The 14,472-nt window shown below is 44.5% G+C and overlaps 1 protein-coding gene across 2 annotated transcripts in view; it reads left to right on the forward strand.

The window, feature by feature from the left end:
• The window catches only part of PIAS2 (protein inhibitor of activated STAT, 2), a 23,844-nt gene extending 10,597 nt beyond the window's left edge, over positions 1 to 13,247 (forward strand). Inside the window, exons 6-13 of one of the 2 annotated variants that reach the window (XM_009322971.1) lie at positions 2,341 to 2,446; positions 2,867 to 2,940; positions 3,832 to 3,992; positions 4,605 to 4,738; positions 5,185 to 5,356; positions 7,638 to 7,777; positions 9,590 to 9,627; positions 11,321 to 13,247. In XM_009322971.1, the coding sequence (XP_009321246.1) occupies positions 2,341 to 2,446; positions 2,867 to 2,940; positions 3,832 to 3,992; positions 4,605 to 4,738; positions 5,185 to 5,356; positions 7,638 to 7,777; positions 9,590 to 9,627; positions 11,321 to 11,503 (1,008 nt within the window). In that variant the 3' untranslated portion in view covers positions 11,504 to 13,247. The remainder of the gene's footprint in view (positions 1 to 2,340; positions 2,447 to 2,866; positions 2,941 to 3,831; positions 3,993 to 4,604; positions 4,739 to 5,184; positions 5,357 to 7,637; positions 7,778 to 9,589; positions 9,628 to 11,320) is intronic. The other variant, XM_009322972.1, reaches the window with a different exon arrangement.
• The last annotated feature ends 1,225 nt before the right edge of the window (positions 13,248 to 14,472 follow it).

Consider the following 14,472-nt stretch of genomic DNA (forward strand, 5'->3'; position numbering starts at 1 on the left):
GCAGAGCGTGAGTAGGTTCTCCACGTGCGTTCTCCCCATAACATAGTAGAGGGGCAGAATCCCCGCCCTCGACCTGCTGGCCACTCTGCTTTGGATGCAGCCCAGGATAGGGTTGGCCGCCTGGGCTGCCAGCGCGCATTGCCGGCTCATGTCCAGCTTTTCATCCACCAGTACCCCCGAGTCTGTTTCTGGGCTTGATGAATCTCAAACGTGCTTGGTTGGACCATACTTGTGTGGTGTGTGTGTGTTCGTAATGCAGGATATCCTGAGCAGTGTGTGTTTTCTTACAAATGAAGAGTATTCTGGAAGTTTGTGTGACTTGAGGGAGAAGTGACTCAGTGTGGGGAAGGATGGAGAGCTGGGGGGGGGTGGGGAAGAAAATTGAAGCCTCTTCATAATGCAATTCTAAACTTCATGGAAAGCTGCAGCGGGGGGAAAAGCATGCTAGACTTCAGGTGGCAGGAGATAAAGGGGTGGTGACTGAAATGTGATACCTGTTGCTTTCTAGTGCCTGCAGTCATTGATCATAGTTGAAAAGGAATTAGCCTTTAAAATGGCTGCATGGCTGTTTAGAAATCCCCCTGTGGATTTACTAAGGAAGGAAAGGGAGAGCGTGAGGAATTTCTGAACTCTTCCTAGGTTTAAATAGCTGTTGCAGCAGCTCTCTTGGCTATTAGTAAATCAAGAACTACTTATTCCTCTGTCTGTGACTAGTTGTGTAAATCTTTCTGGATTCAACTATCAAAGTAGCTTACCTCTTACTTTCTTCTTCAAACTCTGTGGACCAGAGATACCACATGTTTCAAAGTGAGACTCCAGTATAAGCTTTTATACACTAATTAAAATTAAAAAAAAGAAATCGGAGGGAAAGCTAATGTTCAGAAAATAAATGAAGGGCAGTGCTGACAGCAAAGTTGTGTGGGTTTTTTTTTTTCTAAAACAGAGGTGGAGGGAAAGATCTAAGCCGTTGCTTCCCAAGCATAAAGCGCAAGAATCTTGATATGACCGCAGTGTTGCGTGTGGTCTTGGTCTCTCCCACCGACCCCTGCTTTCTTCCTCTCCCGTGTCTGCCAAAACATATTCTCACGGAAGCAGAGGAATTGGAGGTTGTCCCAGCATTCCCCCTTGCCCCAAGAGGTAAAGTGAGTTCTCTGGTTTAATGCTGGTGCTCTGCTCTAAGTATCAGAACTCGCGTAGCAGCCGTCGCTTTTCATCCTCTAAATGAGACCCTTGGGCACTGTCTGGAGTGTCGGCGGGCTCACGTGGCAAGGGCTTATTGGCGTGTACTTGACTGATAGTGGAGGGCTTCTGAGCAAAGGAGGCATTAATCCCACAGAGGTGGTCGGACTTCAGCCCGTAGAATTCTTCCGGTAGGCAATAAAGAGTGCAATGTATGGTCATTCTTTAAGGGGGGGGAAAAAAAGTAATTCTATTTTTCGTAGTGGTTTCCCATGCATTTAGATAACTTTATCTGCTCATCTAGGTAAGAGCTGGTTTTCCTATAGGTGGTAAAGGAGGAGGGCAGTAGGTCCTCTTGTTTAAACTTCTTGTGCAGTACCCAGACAGTATAGGAGCCGTAAGAAGGTGGCTGGCAGGGAGTGGAAATAAGAGATCGCAGGTTGTGTTTGTTATACAGATGAAACCATTGTTATTCTGTAGTAGTGGGGTTTGCAGAATTTTCTTCTCATTAGTGACCTTGAAGAGAGAGTGAACGCTGAATGAAAGCAGCTGGCAGGCGGTGTGAGTTAGGGAGGAGTAGTAAATGCTAGGGAACGTGGCCAGCCTCAGGGGAGTGGATATGGTGTAATGAGGCTTGGCTTCAAAGCGGAGCAAGCTGAAGAAAAGGTACAAAGGAATTGGTGCCGCTGGGTGCCGTTTGAAGGGGTTGTGTTTGCACCCGAAAGAGCATTCATCTTTTCTTCTGTCATGGGATTGTCTTTGAGCTCCCCGCTAACAGATTGACACTGAAAAAAGGGAAGGGTTTAGGAGACGTACGTGAGAAGCTCTTAAAGACTGCATGTGTGAGAAGGTGTGTCAGCAGTCTAAATCATCCTTTCAAGAAAAGAGCCCAGATTGTCTCTTGGTTGCGGGGTTGTTCTTCTTACTGAAGTCACAACTGGAGTAGGACAACTGGACTCGATTGGCAGGAGAATTCTGGCAGAGTATTGGACTCTTTCACAGTAACGAAGTCGTCTGTCAATGCTTTTCGTAACTATTAAGCAAAAAATGGGTGTGTTTTTGTTTTTACTGTATGCTACAACTAGTGTAAATAGCAATCTGTTGTCATAGTGGAAGTACTGTATGAAAGCCGTATTTAATCTTTAATCACTCTTTTTGTAGAATTACTCCATGTCTGTGTATCTCGTTCGTCAGCTCACTTCAGCTATGCTTTTGCAGAGGTTAAAAATGAAAGGTATCAGAAACCCCGATCATTCCAGAGCATTAAGTAAGTCAAATTAATTTGCCTGTCTGTACTTTCTGAGGGTGGTCGGTGGTTCTTTAAAACTAGAACTGGTGATACTTGGGGGATTTGCAGCACTTGGAAGAGAAAGTCCATGCCCAGAGTATGAAAGCTTCCCTTTGCTGTTGCTGAGGCATCGTGCACTTTTTCAGTGAAGCTCCCTGAGCCGGTAGGGGGTATATGGGAGAGAGAGAGAGAGAGATATATCTATCTCACAATCTTGTGATGCACAGTGTTTTCCAGTTGCTTATAAATAGTGAAACTGTTGTTTGATATTGCTATGAACTAGTTTGCTAGATGCTTAATTTCTTTAGACAGCTGGAAATAAAGTGCATGTCCTGGCGAATCAAGATTAGCATTTTAAATAATGATGCCTGTGTATAACTTCTGAATTTATTTTAATAGTTAAAGAAAAACTAACTGCAGATCCCGATAGTGAGATTGCCACGACCAGTCTGCGGGTATCTCTGATGTGTCCTGTAAGTACAGCCGGAAATTACCGTATGCAGATTTGTCTAGTCGTCTTCAGTGCAGAGCTGGGCTGCTTTTAGAAGGCCCCGCTTTAGAAACTTAACTGGCTTTTGGTTTATACTGATTTGTTAATATAAAACAGCGGGGAGAAGGGCGCATCTACAACCACCTGATTGTAGCAGCATTCAACCAACTATGATTTAGAACTGTGAATGCTTCGGCTGTAATGCAGTCGGAATCAAGTTGCTGCTCGTGTGTGTGTAGTGAGGCCTTTAGAAGGAATCGTCTTGTATATTGAGGTGTTGAGACGAACTGGGCGGGGTGACAGAATAATTAAGGGGCACAGTGATAAATAAAACTTCAGATCCCCTTATCTTGGTGGCATTGCTTATACTGCCAGCTACTGTAACAAAGAAGTCGATCACCGTGTAACAAGGTAACGCTGCCTTGGGGTTTCTCTTCCCAGGTAGAAACTGGCCTTGAGCTAGTGACTGGTCTGTTCGGGCTAATGTTAAAATGGGTGTAATGCCATTCCGAGTCTAACGTAACTGGAGCTCTCAAACGCTTGAACTATGTGGCTAAAAGAAAATGATAGAGGAGGTGCTTCAGCAGGTCTCTTAATAAAAACAGAATCCTAGAAATAACATTGATGCAGGTCCATTGGAAGTGTTTCTGACTGTCTTCAACTCGGTGAAGGCTTTGAGGATGGCTTTATTGTTCCTTTAAGCGCGCTGTACGTGCTTTGATAGGGTGGGTTTGCCTGCAGCGACCTTAGCACTGGGCACCTCTGTAGTGAGAAGAGACAGTTACTTCACCGACTGCCTCTGATTTCATTGTTAGCCATCCAGGCCTACTTCACTGTCTTCTGTTCTGACGGTCTTTAAATGCATCTCCTGCAGCTGGGAAAAATGAGACTGACAATCCCATGCCGGGCTGTTACTTGCACACACCTGCAATGTTTTGATGCTGCTCTTTATCTTCAAATGAATGAAAAGAAGCCTACCTGGATCTGCCCTGTCTGTGACAAAAAGGCAGCTTATGAGAGCCTAATATTAGATGGGTAAGAGACTGGGTTTGCAGATTACACAATTACTTAAAATTTTTCATGATGTACTTGATAGCTACTTTTGTGACTCGAGTTTTAGCCATTTCATGCTATTTTCTTTGTCAAAATACTTTAGACTGGGAGGAACTGTTAGACTCCGTTAGTTTCTGTTCCCGTGTTAGGAACTACGTAAGTTTATCTCCTAACTGCATCATCAAACTCCCGAGCCTCAGTATATTTCCTCTGGAGAAATCCAAGTGTGACCTCTAAGGACAGGTCTCCCTTTTACGTGACCCTATCTCTGAAGCTATTAACTTCAAAATTTAACTTCAGCTCACAAACAAGCGTCAAACTTGATTCAAAGGACGATGGTTTCCCATCCTGTACAGAAATCTATGAATTGCAGTAATGTTGGAGTGGAATGTGGGTAGGTTGGGATACTCTTTCGGGTTTTGATGTCTGCGAAGGCTGTAACTACAGGCTCTCAGGTAAGACGAACTAGGGGGAGAGTACACGCAGTGGGTCAAAGGTGATGATAATTAGCTTTTCAACTGTGTCTCCTTTTCACTCAGGAGAAAAAATGTTATTTGGAATCAAAAACGAAACTACTCGGCTTTTATTTTTCAGGCTCTTTATGGAAATCCTTAACGAATGTTCAGATGTGGATGAGATCAAGTTCCAAGAAGATGGCTCCTGGTGCCCCATGAGGCCAAAGAAAGAAGCTGTGAAAGTCTCAAGTCCACAGTGCACCAAAATAGAAAGTACGTCCGTCCGGGTACTGGCTGCAAACCGACAGAAAGTCTTGGAGACTTGGTTGTAGCTTGGATAACATGTATGGATGCCGATGTTTGTTTTGTGGAGGGCTTAATACTTCTAACCTTCTTGTCACTTAAACTAAAGAGAAAGGGTTGTATCTCTGAAAGTGTGCGCTTTGGGGCTTTGTCTTTGCTCTTTATAATAGCAGTTAAGAAAACAAAAGGTTGCTCTTTTTTAGGTCCTTAAACTGAAAAGTGAAGATTAAAGCTTGTGCTTTAATATTCTGAGCGTGATACAGAATACTAATAAAACAGTTCCTGGGCCATAACATTCTCTGTAGTGGCCGGGAAGATGAGGTAAAACAGGATTTGAGTTCTTGGTTCTGTTGCAAATAGAAGCTGCTGATGTCAACAGCCTTTAAAAACCAGTGACGTCTTATTTTCTTGTTTAGGTTCCAGTGTTGTTAGCAAACCGTGTGCTGTGACGGTGGCCAATGAGGTAAACAAGAAGAAAGTTGACGTTATTGACTTGACAATAGCAGGCACTCCCGATGAAGAGGAAGCTCCTCCTGCCAAAAGGAAGTGCATATTTATGTCTGAAACACAAGGAAGCCCAACCAAAGGGTTTGTCAATTTTAAAGTTAGTTGTTATTCTGTAATGTCTCAGATAAACTGACGTGTAGACAAATGGACTTGTAATCTCTCTTCGGGATCCAGCTCCACACTTCCAGAGGAGAATTTCTAGGCCTCTCCTTGCAGAAGGTTGTATTGATACAGTACCTTTGTACAGGCAAAACACTATTAAATAGTTTTACATCTCACAAAAGACTTGCACTGACTGTTGCTGTGTTTGCAGGGATATTTCTCCATAGAAAAGGAAGCTGATTAAGCTAATGGACAGGATTCTCCTGAGAAAGCAGGTTATGCCAAGTGGAGGAGCTTTATGCGTTCTTGCTAAGTTAGTGTCATCTTAAAGGCTTTTCTCTCGCTGCCTGTTACACCCTTTATCTAATCTGCCCTGGTGCCCAGGGAACCAGGCTGTGTTGCGTGTTTCATCCATCCTGTCAGTCTTGGAAGGGAGGCGCTTTGCTGTTTTGAATTGAGACAAGCTTTTCCTCCATCTCTGTTAAACTCTGGAATGTCTCGGACACTGCTGTTGGCCACGGTTATCAGTCAGTCCTGCACCTTGGTTAGCGCAACCGGCGACTTCCCAAGTCCTCTGTCAACTGCTCCATCTTTGTAGTCGTGCCTGACTTCGGCGGGAGGCTTAACCAGCTTCTTTACTGTTGTGCCGCCTTCTGTCCGCCCCAATCTGCGCAACTCGGCCGCAGTCACTGTTTGTGGCTTCCATAAAGTTCTTGCTCTTGGCCCGTAGGGCGCTGGAGACCTGCAGGGAGAGAGGGGCACTGGTTAGGCTCACTGGCAGTCACTGCTCCACGAGGCGATTCCGAGCGTCAGCTTTTAGTAATGGCTTACTAGCCAGTGTTGCTGCATGCATGAGGTGTGCGTCTGTGTCCCTCAGCGTAGTGGCTGATGTCCTGTACTGAAATAATAGTAATAAAAACAAACCCCTTCTGTTTTGCCAGCTCTTGAAGTAACGAGCAGGTGTACTGTGTCTCTAGTCCACAGGAACGTGTGGTCTTTGGTGAGCAAATAGTTGGTCATCTTCAACAACTTTCAGCAGTGATACTGAAATGCTGTTGCTTTTTGTGAGGACTGTGGAGGAGTTCTTCTGCAAGAGATTCTGTTCCTTATTTTTATAAGAAAAAATAGCTACCAATACACCTCTTAATGAAGTTTCAAAAGGCAGCAAGACTTCCTTCCGTGCTCCTGTGTTTGTCTGGGACGGCTACCTGCAACCATAATTGTAGAAGGACCGAGTTTTCTTGTCTGTCTGTGACTAATGTATTTTCCTTACTGTTTGGGTATGGAAGTGGCGTGTTTTCATTCTTCAAATCCAAGTCAAAGCCAGGCTTTTTAGGGAATAGCTTATCTCCCGTAAACGATGTTGCCTGAATGCTAGTTTTGGCAAAACTGTGGGGTGCCTTCCCATAAGTAGAAGGAACACAGGCTGAAGTATAAGAGGTGCTTGAGAACGGAGGCTCCGAAATCCAAGCTTCCGAAATCAGAAGTAGCGTAAATGCACCAATGCAGCAGTCGGGGGAGGAAGACGTGAGTGGGTAACACTCATGGCTGGTGGGCTGGAGGGAGGGATGCAGAGCAGCTGGGATGCAGGATTCTTCGTGTTTTCACCTGCCTTGGAGTTTATGACATGTTTTATGCACGTGGCTGGTGCCTGAATGCCTGCGGTGTCATCTTTAACCGTGCCATGAAGTAATCGGGCAGAAGGTGGGGATGCAGAAGGGTTTTAACTGTTTGCATGCTCCTGGAGAGCTGAACTCAGCTTGGGCTCAGGCTGTGAGGAAAGGTGGGCTTGATATTTACCTCCCATGTGTGTAATCTGTGTTCCAGGGGCTGAATAATGGTCAGTGGCGCCCTTGGCCTGACAGGTTAGCACCGAGGAACAGTTATGTGGAGAAACTGAAACGAGTGCTCTCCTCCTGGCTCTGGCTACCTGCGCATCCCTCCCAGGGTGCCCCACAGATGCAGATGTCCACTTCTGTCTCTGAATGGTAGACTGTTATAAGTGACTCCAGCACTGTACTTTGTTTTAATGCCAACTTGCTCTTATGTCACAGCTGCTGTTGAGAGCCAAGATACGGTCATGTTATTATGAAGACTGTTATGAAAGAGGAAATTAGAGTGGAATACTGTGTAGTGAGTAGCCACGCTATAGTTTGTTGTAACATAGTGACCTTGTGAATGAGAGTGCACAGCGGTGCGTAACTTCTCGTCCGTAACTAACGGCCAGGTTGTTTGTAATTTCCCGTGCTGTTTAAAACAGGGTTCTCATGTATCAGCCATCCACTGTCAGAGTGCCCAGCGTGACAACGGTCGATGCTGCTGCTATTCCTCCTTCATTAACAGACTACCCAGTACCATTCCATCATCCACCAATATCCAGTATTTCGTCAGACTTGCCAGGTAGGCGGTGGCTATTTTTATGTGTATTCTCACAGCCTTATTAATTTGCGGGGTGGGTAAAAATTGGAGAATTGTTCAACTGGTTTTTTTTTAACGAAACAAGACTATATGCAGTATTGCAGTGATGTGATGTCTAGACAAGTCCAGTACAGGCTGTCTTTCCGGTTTCAGATTGCACTTCGCAACAGTGATGTGAAAAACGTTGCTTCTGGGGTACAAATGGGCACTTTGGAACGGCAGCCAGAAACACTTCTCGCTATATTCAGTTAGACTTTGTGCAAACGTCCGGCTGTTAACGTGTCGTAGATGCGAGGGAGAGTAGCTGCTTATTTAAGTTACAGATGTGTGATGGCACTGACTCATCCCAACCCTAGACGTAGAGATATTCTGCTAGCTGATTCTAGTGGTGCTCTGTCTAGACTGTATGAAAAAGGTTAAGGTGAGCTACAATTTGTAAGCTGACCTCTATTGACTTTCTTTACCTAGACATACCCTAAATGCCTATGATGTATTCTTCAACACTGCTGCTAAATATCAGACAAAAGGTGGGGATACTGATTGTTTTCTACCCTGGCTCCTTGAAAAGAACACTGTATTATAGGGACTCGGGGGGTTCTTTTTGCCGGCTGTAACGAACCCAGAGCCCAGGAAATGGTGACTTGTGGTGACAGGTGTCACACTGGCCTCCTGTACTTCCCTCCTCCCGCCGCTCCATTTGCCTGTCTCCATTTCTCCCCTGCAACATCTCTGGGTTTTTTCCTCTTCTTTCAGCACCAGTTTGGCAATGGGATGGATATCATTCCCCTTGTTTCTCTGTCCATTTTGGTTCCCTTAACTGCTCCCTCCCTCCACTTCTCCCTTGTTAAGAAATCGGTTGTCTTCCCAAATTGGAGAATAAGCTGAGAGAACGGAAGTCTAGAACTCTTGTCCATCTCTATCAACTGAAGTTCTAGAACATACAAGAACAAAAGAAGCTGTCAATTCTGTAAAAGCAGCTGAGCATAAATCTCCTTCAAAATTTTTCTCTAACGGAGAAGAGGAGGAGAGATGCCACTGGCCAGAGCAGATTTGAAGGTGAGGGAAGAGGGAGGGAGTAAGTTTACCATTTCTTTCTGTTGACATAGCAAACACAAGGCCAATACTTAGAAACAAAACAAAAAAGGCTGTAATTTCTCATTGGTTTCATAATTTTGAACATCTTGCCCTAAATGCTTACACGCTAATGGTGTATAAGACGGACGCTAGTTGTCACTGCTCTTAGAGGATATACGTTGAACTACTTGTAGTTTCCTCTTCTTCATTCCTTTTATTTGTCTAGACACAAAACGGGGATGATATTAGAAATGTTTCCTTATTGGCTGCCCGTGGGTGGAGGAAGAGACCTGCTGCTTGTTTTTGGACTTGTGCATGTTGTGACTTTACTTCATTCCAGCATCTTTAATGTGATGACACTCTTCATGTCCCAGTTTGGCCGAGTCAGGTACAATACGCAGTGAAACTTGCATTATGAACCAACAGCTCCAAATGGCAACCTCCATCTAAGCAACCACATTGAACCACCCTGCAATGTCCAGTGAATAATACATCATTATGTCATTCTCATTCTTAAAAAGAGCCACTTGTACTAGATAACTCGTTTTGCTGCTGCCTGAAGTAGTCGTTGGGAGTGGTGTCACAGTGGTATATTCCATTTAGAAACTGTGTAACAATTGCAAAATCTGTTCTACGACCACCAAAAAAAAAGTTCCTTAAATTTGTGGTGTATGAATAAAAGAGAGACTCATCAATTTATTATCCTTCTCTTCTTTCTAGGTCTGGATTTTCTTTCACTAATCCCAGTTGATTCACAGGTATGTTTCTGAACTGCTGTGGGGTTAATTTCCAAGTCTGGTTTTTGTGACATACCGCTCGAGTAACTGTCAGGGTGCTGTCATCATCCATACCATGTTTGCAGTCCACTTGCTTAGACCTAACCACAGACCAGGAAAATCCATTTTCCCAACCAGAGGTGGTGATGAAAGCGCGTTGAGGGAGGATTCCGTTTAGCCTCGCTATGATAAATCCAGGCATGGAAACTCGCTCTTCAGTGGTAGTTTGCCTTTCTAAAGCGGGTACTTGCACAGCACTAACTTGAATACACCCATCACGTACTTGACGCTCTTAGTTCATACTGTGTATCCGTAGGCCAGATTAAGCTCTGCAAATATACCTCACTGATTGCTGTTGGCTTTGATATTAGCAGGAGATTAAGTTTTAAAGGAAATATCTTCATTGATTTGATGGGCACATGTCTGAACACTTTTATAATAAATTCCTCCGTGTAACACCTAAACCCCATTGGCTTTGGATTACATGGAAATTTTGTAGGTTGAAAGTAACTAGGCGGTGCCTTTCCTTCCCTGGAAGCTTAAACTTTACGCAGTTAGGGAGAGTGACTCTTACTGTAACTAGGTTCTTACACAGACTACAGCCTTGAAATGTGGGGGGATATCGGCTCCCTAACTAAGACGAGAGGATCTGAAGCAGACCCCCTGTTTCACCTCTTCGTCGCTAGAAGACAACAGCGATAGGACGCTACCGTAGAGTTGACTTTCTGGTGCCTTAAAACCAAAGGATGAACCGCCTCCTTTTCTTTCCACTTACTGCAATACTCTGTGCCTGACCTTGAGATCTGAACTGCCAAAAGTGGGAATAACAGAAGTGTGTTCATGTGGGAGACTGGAAGCAGGTGTGCTGCTATGAAGTGTCCACTTTGGACAGTTCAAACAGTTCAGGCTCAGTTCCAAACATATGCCCAAGATTGGAATCCATGGGGTAAGAGAAAGTAAGATGTGTTGAACAACGTACGTGTGTGTGTGTGTGTGCAGGGGATGTCTCTTATTACCCTCTCCTCTGACACCTGGCAACCTTGTTCTGTTTCTAAATGCCTAAAAGGTTTAGCTCTGCTTTGAGAAGGCTTGTCTTCCACTTCAGGAAATTTAAAACAACTTTAGTAATTTTTCTTAATCAGACTTGATCAGGGCTCACTTATCACTGCTGAAATGTTTAGAGCCCTGCATGTATCATTGCAGGTGTGTACTATGAAAATGTTGATTAGTACAGCTGCTGCCATCTGAGGGGATGGAATTATTCTAACCCCCATCGAAGGAGCAAAAAGCATTCTGCTGTACCTTTTGTGACGAAAGGAGCCTGAAATACGCAGTTGTGCCCAGTGGCTGTGGGCAGTGAACACTCCAACTGCTGAGGGGGGTTTTTTGTGATCGTCATGTGGTCATGACTGTTTCTTAATGCGCTAGTAAATGCTCAAGCTAACCAGTTAGTAAGAAAAAAATAAAAATGGGGAGGAGGAGGGAGAAAGGCTCATGGCTACCATCTCTGCTTGCTTCCGTGCTGGTCTGCAGAACTCTGGTTCTTGCTATGCATGTGTCAATAAGGTTCTGCTAGTAATGTGTTTTGTGCTTGTTGTAGGGAAGATGTATCTTCAGAGCATACATTTCCCTCGTGCAGTTAGTCTCTTCATTCTTCATTGTTTGTTTCAAGCAGTACTGTCCTCCTATGTTTTTGGATAGTCTCACCTCAACCTTAACAAGCAGCACGCCTGGCAGCATCATCACATCAACCAGTCACCACGAGAGCAGCACGCACGTTAGCTCCTCCAGCAGGAGCGAGACAGGAGTGATAACCAGCAGCGGAGGCAGCGCTCCCGACATCATCTCACTGGACTGAAACAAGGGGCGAGCACGGGACTCCAGGAGAAACTGCGCAGAGCTGCTGCTTGTGTCTCTGGAACTTCAGCATCTCGGAAGTCATTCTGATATTTATTGGGAGGATTTGCCTTCTGGAAAACGGAGTCAATTCATCTACGCTAGGAACAGAAGTGATAGATTTGTTTTGTTTTGTTTTCCTTGCTCATTAAATAGCTGGTATAGAAAAGGCCCCTTCAGAACATGCTTTTATGCTTTCGGCTTGTTCTGGGGAAACTGACTTTTTGTTGCTGGGTGGATTCCACACATGGTTTTTAATTCTGTTGTAAAACGCAGCAATAATGTAAAAACAAACAAAAACTTTTTTTTAATAAAAAAGGCACTTAACCACTCTAGAAGAACAACAACCTGGACAAAGGTGCAGAAGTGTATGCATTGGTGAACTTTTAATATTTCCACTGGGGCCTGTAATAAACTTCATTTAAGATAACGGAGCTTTGTGAAATAGCCATGACTTGGGGATGTAGGGGAAGCCTCTGTAAATGGGAATTCCCCCCCTGCCCGCCCCAATTTCATGTTTTTCACAAATGCAACAAAATCCGAAACTGTGACTTCTTCCTCTCAATGTTCTTCAGGCTGGAGAGGGGACAAACTATCTATGCAAACCCTGCATCACACAATCTCTGCACTGTCATGTCAGAATTAGGGCACCTCCCTGCCACCAAAACCTCCAAACTATGCCCAGTGGAGGTATAGTTGAATTTCTGGTTTGATAACTTTAAGAGGTGATGGGGAAAAAAAAAGCCTTTAAACTCAAATTTAGGTTATAAAGTCCTTGGTGACCCTCTTTGGAACGGCCACCCCTCACCAGATGACCAAGTGAAGTGCATGCTTTCGATGGCAGCTGTTAGGAGACAAAATAGGAATTACTGTCCCCAGTGCAGGATTATTTTCTAGGACCTCTTGCTCCTGGCTTCTCTTACTTCAGTAACCAGTGTATTCTGCTTGGGAATACCGCAGTCTGACTTGCCACAGAGGAGGCTTGGCTTTTTGGAAGCTAAAAGCTGCACAGTGTTCCCACCTAACTGGAATTATGTGTTTAGGGCTTGATGATGCTTCATCCCACATTACATGGCCTCCTAATCACAGCTTTTCTAAGTCCATGGGAATAACTCCCTCCTGTTTTACTCCTGTGATGAATCTGCTGCTTTGCTGTGTGTATGCAGTGTCCCCCCCACACACCTCTAAGGATAACCTCAGCAGTACTGTATGTGGAAGAGGTCACAGACCAGGAAAATCAAGTCATGTCCATAGAGCTGGAATAATGGGTATTGTCTATATATGTTGACATAGCAGCTTTCCCAAGTGTTGTGTTTCTGTTGAGTAGCTGTATTTGCGATTATTCCTTCCCTAATGACCAGCCTTCACTTTTTCCTAGTTTTGTGTTCTTTTTTCTTATTTCTTTAGTCAGATGTCTGGTGCTTTTTGCCTTCCAGTACTGTTACAGTATTTGAACGAAGTACATGGATAAGAAATGTTGAAGCAGGATGTATTGTAACTCTTGTCTGCCCTGTACTCCCACCTTTAATGCTGCATTACTCTTCCTCACTGCCTTTTTTGTATCATCTTTCACAGCAGTCTTCAATTCACATTGGTCTTAATACTGCATCCAATCTTTCTTCTCCTTTCCTCATCTGTCAAAGTTTTTGTACCTGTTAAGGATCAGTTTTTAGCATGATTTATTTCCAATAAAGCCATGCTACTCATGAAGTTTTTTTTTTTCCCTAATGGCCTGCGGCCGATCAGTGCTTTCTGCATCACAGTTGCACAGTGACTTGAACTATGGAGTGTGGAGAGAGATTCCAGAGTCATTCCAAATAAAGTGTTTAAAACTGGTATCTGTTGCTGAAGGTGCTGTTTGTACTCTTAATGCCAAACTGAAGTGCGATTCGGGCAATTGCTGAACTGGCGGAAGGGCTAGAAACATCTCGCATGTATGTCAGAAAAGTTAAGTAAGGGTGAGTGCCATTTTTGGGGCATGTGCTCTAAACCATTCATGGTATTATAAAATACAGCTGGAATGTTGTTAAGTAAGTTAATTATTGTGCCCTGTTAGCAGTTACTTGAAATTCAATCTCTGTATTCTCCCCTTCTTCCAGCAATGCCAGGAACTCATTAATATCTCATTAAGGGGAAAGAGAGGACTTGACCAGAGGCTGGGCCCCTTGTCAAATTTCACCGAGCAGAGTTTATTTCCTGGAGCATGCTCTCCCACCTGCAGTCCTGCCATCCCCACAGCCAGGCTTTGGGAGCACGGCCGTGAGCAAACGCAGGACCACGAGCCTCCATGGCACCCTCCATGGAGAGCTTCAGGTGGGTTTTTATGGCAATAAAACCAGCCCATTCCCTGCTTGTAAGGGCAAGTGGCATGGCACAGCTTACAGCCATAGAGCCAACTTTTCCATCTTTCTCCCAGAAAAGGGTGCCTTTGTCCACACCACTTATTGGGACCAGTCTCTAGTCTATGCTGTCCCCTGCGTTGTGCCCAAGCTGCTTGTTTTAGGTTAGATTCCCCCTGCCTTGCTGGCCTTTACCCATTTCCACCATCTTCTTGCAGAGACAAACGCTAGCCCTGTGTTATATTTAGGCTTAAAAGCATTGTACACAGCTTAAAAGCTGTGTTCTCCAGCTGTTTTGGGCAGGAGTTTTGCAGCTGCATTTGGCTTTAAACCTTCTAGACCCAGAACAGTGGTATCAAATGCAAACTTCAGGCATTTGCGCCTTACCCGTTTAAGGAGAGAGCTAGATTGTCACAGGCTGTGGTGGGAGGTAAGAGTTCCGGTGAAGAATGTAGTTCTCCTGCAATGCTGGTGTACCCACAGTAGGTAATTGCTAGGCTTGTGTAATGCCTAAATCCTTTAATTGACTTCGTGGATGATGCGCATCAAGGGGGTGGAGTACTGCAGTGCAGTCATGTCACCCATTTGATAC

Source organism: Pygoscelis adeliae, unplaced genomic scaffold (assembly GCF_000699105.1).
Source record: "Pygoscelis adeliae isolate BGI_AS28 unplaced genomic scaffold, ASM69910v1 Scaffold182, whole genome shotgun sequence".
Taxonomy (NCBI): Eukaryota; Metazoa; Chordata; class Aves; order Sphenisciformes; family Spheniscidae; genus Pygoscelis; species Pygoscelis adeliae.